Here is a 6,422-nt window from a genome sequence, read left to right on the forward strand (position 1 = left end):
AAATAAAATAATTAAGACCAACAGTCAACCAATAAAAATAATAGGATGTGTCGTGAGTTAAAGCCAATAAAATAAAATAAAACCAGCAAACCAGACTACTGAAAAGCGCAGCTAAAAATTAAGTTTGATGTTTTGAGTTTGGTTTTAAAAGATGATAACGTTGGGGCACACCTAACATGATTGGGTAGGGAGTTCCAGCTAAAGACAGTTTCACCCGTTTTTGTGGAGACTTGGGGAATTACCAGATGGCCTGTTCCAGATGACCTAAGCAATCTAGCTGGTTCATAGCTCACAAGCATGTCCCAGAGATATTCAGGTGCCAGACCATTTAGGGCCTTAAAAAATGTTTAAATTTTAAAATCAATTCTAAAATTTACTGGGAGCCAGTGTAACGACCTCAGCACAAGCGTTTTATGGTCATATTTCCTTTTTCTAGTTAAAACTCTAGCAGATGCATTCTGGAGTAGCTGTAGTCGAACTAGATGTTTTTTAAAAATTCCTACAGTAGTCTTGTCGACTGGAAATAAAAGCATGAACATTTTTTTCAGCATCCTCCTGGGATAAAAAGCTCTTTATCTTTGCAATTTTTCTTAATTGATAAAATCCAGTTTTAACTATGCTGTTGATGTGGCATGGATAGCCTTGGTTTAAGTTCTTACTATTTTTCTTTCTTTTTTTTCTTTTTTTTTTACAAATTATTATTTCATTCATATAATTTTATATGATTTATTCATTTGATAATTTATTTTAGAATTATTTATTTATTTAATATTGAACACTTTGGGGCTCCATAGGCAGTGACTGGTGAATAGAATAAAATATATTGTGAAATATACTGTATATCGATGGGTATATTACAAGAATATCCAGTGTAAATTTGCTTCTGAATGTATTTGCTTGAAATGACAAAATACATTAGAAATACTGTACACAACACAGCTAATACCTAAGTGAAATCTTACCTGGGTAGCAATCCTTTGCCATGAATATAGCTGTTTCACTACTCAGATGGTTGCTTACCCTACAACTGTATACTTCATCATCATGTTTATTCCCCAAAGATATTATTAACTCTGGGCCAAGCTGCACATTTCCATGTGATATCCACTCAAACTTCATTAAGGACTGAGGTGTTCTGGGCTCTGCAGAGCACAGCAGCTTTCCAGATATGTTAGAGCTGCTGCCATCGTTCATCTCACAGGATATGTTGGGCTTGGCAACTTTGTCTATATGAAGACATAGATGAAAATAAACACATGAATACAAACCTAAATGAGTAAATAAATGATTCCCTTATGTTACATGGATGAAACATTACATTCAGGCATCAACACTTTAAATGGCATAAAGTGGTGTTAAGTCCAGAAAGAAAGAGATATTAGTTATAGTTATAAAGATATGTGAATGAAACTAAATAAAACAGAATTAAATAAAAGGAATAAAATAACTACAATGGCAGAGATATCATCATCATCATCATTAAATGCCAAAAAGGTTAAATCGTTCCAAAATGGCACTTGTTTTTTGTTCTTTTGCCCCTATATTTAAAGTATAAATAAGTTAAGGTAACTATAACTACTTGGTTTAAGGTTAGGGAAACATCCTGATCATGACAAATAAATTATTGTTACAGCATGGTTAAGGCTAGACTAAAACACTTTTAGGGAAATAATACTTACATTGTTAAAGAGAAAAACACTGACTATAGGACATGCCATTAACAACAACACCCTGATTTCTTACAGCAATATATGAAAGTCACAGTAATTCCTACTTTGGCACTGAATGGAGACATAGATCTTTTTCAGCAAACAACAACCTATATTTTCTAGAGAGCAAATTCTCTCAACTGATACCAAGGCCATCATAAAAAGCAAAGCAATTATACCATATAACCTATAAATGCTCTTTATAGGTGACATATTAAGAGATAATACTGGTTTTGATATCTTGATGTCCTCGCTACACTGTTGGGTGTGGGAGAGCAGTTCTGAATGTCTCTATTAACTGGAGGCCAATGTGTGAATGCCCACACAATTTATTATGTTTAAAAAAACACTACAAATACTAAAAATTTACTTCATTTCCAATTTCAAATACAAATGCAATTCAAAAACTACAAAATTTACAGAATGAATTCAAAAACAAAAATGCCTCAATAAACCCTTAAGCCCCATGATGAAATTAACAACTTGAAACACAAACTATGCTAGAGGTACAATGCCTATAAAACTATGCTCCACTATTGCACCCCTTTCAGGTATTTATTGTTTTATATTAGAGTCACAAGCTTTGAAATTGATCTACAGAAAAAAAAAAATACTCTTGAAAGTGAAAACAAATCCCTTCAAAGTGTATTCCCCACCCCCAGGGTCAATATTTAGAGGAACCTTTTGCAGCATGACAGCCTTGACTGTGTGTCTGTATCAGCCCTGCACATCTGACCACTGCAATTTCCCCCCATTCTCTGTTGCTTAATGCTACAAATTCTGAACTGGATTTCTGGAAAATAAATCTTCTGACAAGTCACCGTTCTCTTGTCAGCTGCAGCAGGTTTTTTCCCCAAGATTTCTCTTTAGTTTGCTGCATTTATTTTCCTCTGCCTTCACAAGCCTTCCAAGGCCACCACTATGCTTCATGTTGGGTGTTTCTGTTGCAGTGTGGTATTTGGCTGATGCCCAAAACTCAGTTTTTGTCTTATCAGAACATAGAACCTTCCTCCATTTGTTTCATCATAGTCTCCAATGTCCTCTGGAAAACACTTGCCCACAGGTTGCGTTTTTTAGCTACTCTACTATAATAATGCAGCTGGTAAACTAACCAAGCAACAGTTGTTGTATGCACAGTGTCTGACATTTCAGGCGTGGAACTCAAAGAGTCAGAGTTTCCATTATCAGTGTCAAAAAACACAAAGTTGTAAAACAATAAAACATGAAAAGATCCAATATTTCTTACTGGCAGTGGCAGTGGTATAGTCTGAATAGGATATAATTTTTTTTATTGCAGGTAGTCTATTTTCTTTGTGTGTTGGGTTTTTATCCATGAATTTAAGGGCATGGAGTTGCTATAGCAACACATCAACTTCCAGCTTTAGAATGCAGGTACTAATGTTGATCGATTAACTGTATATAAGCACTTTGTTAAAAAAGTTAGTTAAAAAAAAACTTACCAATGACCTTCAATACGAAACGTGAATGATGCAAGAAATTGTTCACGTATACTTCCAATTCATAGTTTCCGCTGTCTTCAAATCTGAGGTCAGTGATATTGAGTTCTGCAGAGACCCAGTCAAGAGTGATCCTGTTTTCATATGGTTTGTACACACGTTGCTCCTTGCCATCAAACTCTACCACTTTGTTGCCGTTATGTTTCCACAGAATGTCATCAGGGTGTCCAGTGATGTCTGGATTTAAGTTGACCTCCAGCCCCTTGAGTACATATTTTAGAGACTGTCCAGCAACTAGACACAGAGAATATAGAGGTACAATAACATGAAGCATAATAAGTGAAAGAGTTTCGTATATTTTAAACATCGAAGGGTATGATGACAACTCAAGACCTCAGCAATATACACAGAGTTGCCAATTTATTAGGTACACCTGCACAATCTAATATAATCCAATTAAAAATGAGTCTGCAATAAATTCTATTCCTGTGAAGCTTATAATGTTCAGTCTTCGGTGTTGATTCAAATCTATGATCATTTTTGAGACTGTAGTTGTTTGTTGTAGAGAGGGGTTTCTAATATATTATACCCCTAATGTATGGTAATGGAGGCGGGCAAAATATTAGAAACGCCTTTCAATATAAGGGCGAAAGTTCATTCTTGACCATGGAAATAATTAGTGGTTTGAAAAAATAATCTTAACTCAACGTCTATTTACTAGCATTTTATGGAGCTTTCAACTGCATTTCACAGTAAGGACCGAAAGGATTAGTCGTTTAGTCAGTCAACAAAAAACTAATCTGCAACTTTTTTGTTATTGTCATTTTTCAAGCAATGTTGCCAAATATTCCCATGTAACAGCTTCTCAAATATGAGAATTTCGTACTTTTCTTTGTGTTATGTGAGAGTAAACTGAATATCTTTAGGTTTTAGAGTGTTGATGTCATCAAACAACCAATGTGTTCACATCACGTTGGGCTTTTTAAACAATAATGAAAATAATTGTCAGTTGCAGCCCTTGACTTAGGGTAATGTTAGGTTGACATTAAACATCGCAGGAAGCAAATGGTTGGGGTTAGTGATGAGGTTGAGTACAGCTTAAGGTTAAGGGGAAACACAAATTGATGGGGAAACAGACTTCGACACAACATCAGAAACAGACAACATCAGCTGTCTGTGAAAACCAGACCAGAACCAGTCACTGCATCGACTAGGAACTCATCGACCATGAGTCAGTGGACAGGCGGAGAAAGCTCAAGGGACCAACAGGTTACAATAAACCCCCATGTAACACCACCTTATCACATAAATGAAATAACATGATGACAACTGAGCCATCTCCATATCAGCCGAGCAAACTCCATCTACTGATGAAGACCATGAGATGCAGTTGAAAACTCCAGAAAAAGCTAGTGAAACAGATCCAGATTATTTTGTCAAACCTTTCAATATAGTTCATTCCAACATAACAATACGCAAACTACAGCTTTAAAAAAGTACCACATAACACCGCTCTGACAAAAATGATATCAGCCTAAGACATAGCAGCTGTTGCTGTATTATTGGATCAGTGTTTTTCAACCACTGTGCACTAGTGTGCCATGGAAAATTATTCAATTTCACCTAATTGGTCTAAAAAACATTTTTTGAAAACTAATTAATTATTGTCTGCAAACAATATGCCATTGTCGAGTGTCTGTGCTGTCTAGTGACCGGCAGAGTAACCATGTCATACTCTTCCATATCAGTAAGTGGCAGCAGGTAGCTAATTGCCTTGTATTTTGAGACGAGAATTAGTGATGCCTGGATGCGACAGGTGGCAGTGACAGTGGCATTGTGGCTAGCGAGACTACGGTGCCAAAGATCATAAAAGACTTTTTTCTTTGTCTTTCGTTTATTTGATTCCTATTCAAGACACTTTGATAAGAATGACTGTATATTGTTAATATAGGCTACAGAGTTTCATTTTTTAACATTTTCGGTTGGTTTTCAATGAAAAAATGTACCTTGGCTCAAAAAAGGTCGAAAAACACTGTATTAGACTGTGCAGGTGTAACTACAGGTGTAAAGTGAATGTAAACAATTGGAATAAATACATTTTAAAAAACAAAAAAATATCATCGTATTTCTTGGTATTCCTTAGTATTCAGAAGTCATGCTGTATTTCTACAATAAGTTAGGCTATAAATTAAACAGTATTAATCAAAAGATGTTTTAACCAAATGAGTTACATTAGGTCAATACTACCTAATATATACCACAGACACAAGTATTATTTAATTTGTATCTGTTTTGAGAAAACATTAACTATTGAACTCAACTTTGGATAAATCATTAACTTGTCAGGCCTGCCAGTGTCTGTACTGTAGTTTTCATACGGACACACAAGTGCCAAGTTTAACAAATCAGCACAGCCATGATCCACAAACATACTCACCTAGGCAGAAGGTCCAGATGGAATAGGCCATGAAATACCGAGCCATGAAATACCGAGCCATTTCAGAAAAGCAGAAAAATCACAGGTACGCAGCCGCCCTCTTACATTTACTTTCACTCTATCGTCGCAGGTGTTGCAGGGATAAATAGGTTAACTGTCGCCCTTCCCGATATGTTAAGTCGAAAAGCTCATGGGTTGTTATTCTTCCTCGAACAAGTTTAGACAGGCTTGAAACAAAACTGTTTAGAGTACCTGTGCAGGTAAGCCAAGGGGTGTATTTCTGGTTGAAAGGCAGGCTATCAATCTTCTCGAAGCGAAAGTATTTTGTCCAAAGAATGCACAGATGAGAGTTTCCGGTCTCTTGATTTCCCCGACCTTCACAATAAATTCGAAACCTGATCATTGTTTCTACACACATCAACATAACAGTAGGTGACAATGACCTTGGAAGCTTGTAAATTAAAATAATAGGCTATGCCCATAATCTTTGGAATATGTGCAAGTGATTTAAACATTACAGTGTTTTTAATCCAACTATAACCTATTCGTGTCTTTTCTGTCAGTCGCCAGAGACTATTTTTCATTGTTACCTGGAATGTGAAAGACATAAGGTGCTAGGCTATTTGAAGCTCTAGAAATAAATAAAATTGAATTGAATTGAAATTCTCACCCTGTAATGAAAAATATTCACCACTTGATGGCAGTGTTCACAAGAAAATACAGAAACAGCATCACAAAGATGTGTGTGTGTTGGTGTTACTAATGTTGTGGGGACATAAAGCTGCTTAAAAAACCACTAGGTGCTATAGGTTGCTTTGG

At 35.9% G+C, this 6,422-nt stretch overlaps 1 protein-coding gene across 2 annotated transcripts in view; it reads right to left on the bottom strand.

The window, feature by feature from the left end:
- Nucleotides 1-6,420, bottom strand: part of LOC122885826 (protein starmaker-like) — a 44,942-nt gene extending 38,522 nt beyond the window's left edge. For both annotated transcript variants that reach the window (XM_044217512.1, XM_044217511.1), the window contains exons 1-3: nucleotides 5,604-6,420; nucleotides 3,170-3,460; nucleotides 963-1,226 (exon numbers count right to left, since the gene is read on the bottom strand). In XM_044217512.1, the coding sequence (XP_044073447.1) occupies nucleotides 963-1,226; nucleotides 3,170-3,460; nucleotides 5,604-5,664 (616 nt within the window). In that variant the 5' untranslated portion in view covers nucleotides 5,665-6,420. The remainder of the gene's footprint in view (nucleotides 1-962; nucleotides 1,227-3,169; nucleotides 3,461-5,603) is intronic.
- Between the last annotated feature and the right edge of the window lie 2 nt (nucleotides 6,421-6,422).

Source organism: Siniperca chuatsi, linkage group LG12 (assembly GCF_020085105.1).
Source record: "Siniperca chuatsi isolate FFG_IHB_CAS linkage group LG12, ASM2008510v1, whole genome shotgun sequence".
Classification (NCBI taxonomy): domain Eukaryota; kingdom Metazoa; phylum Chordata; class Actinopteri; order Centrarchiformes; family Sinipercidae; genus Siniperca; species Siniperca chuatsi.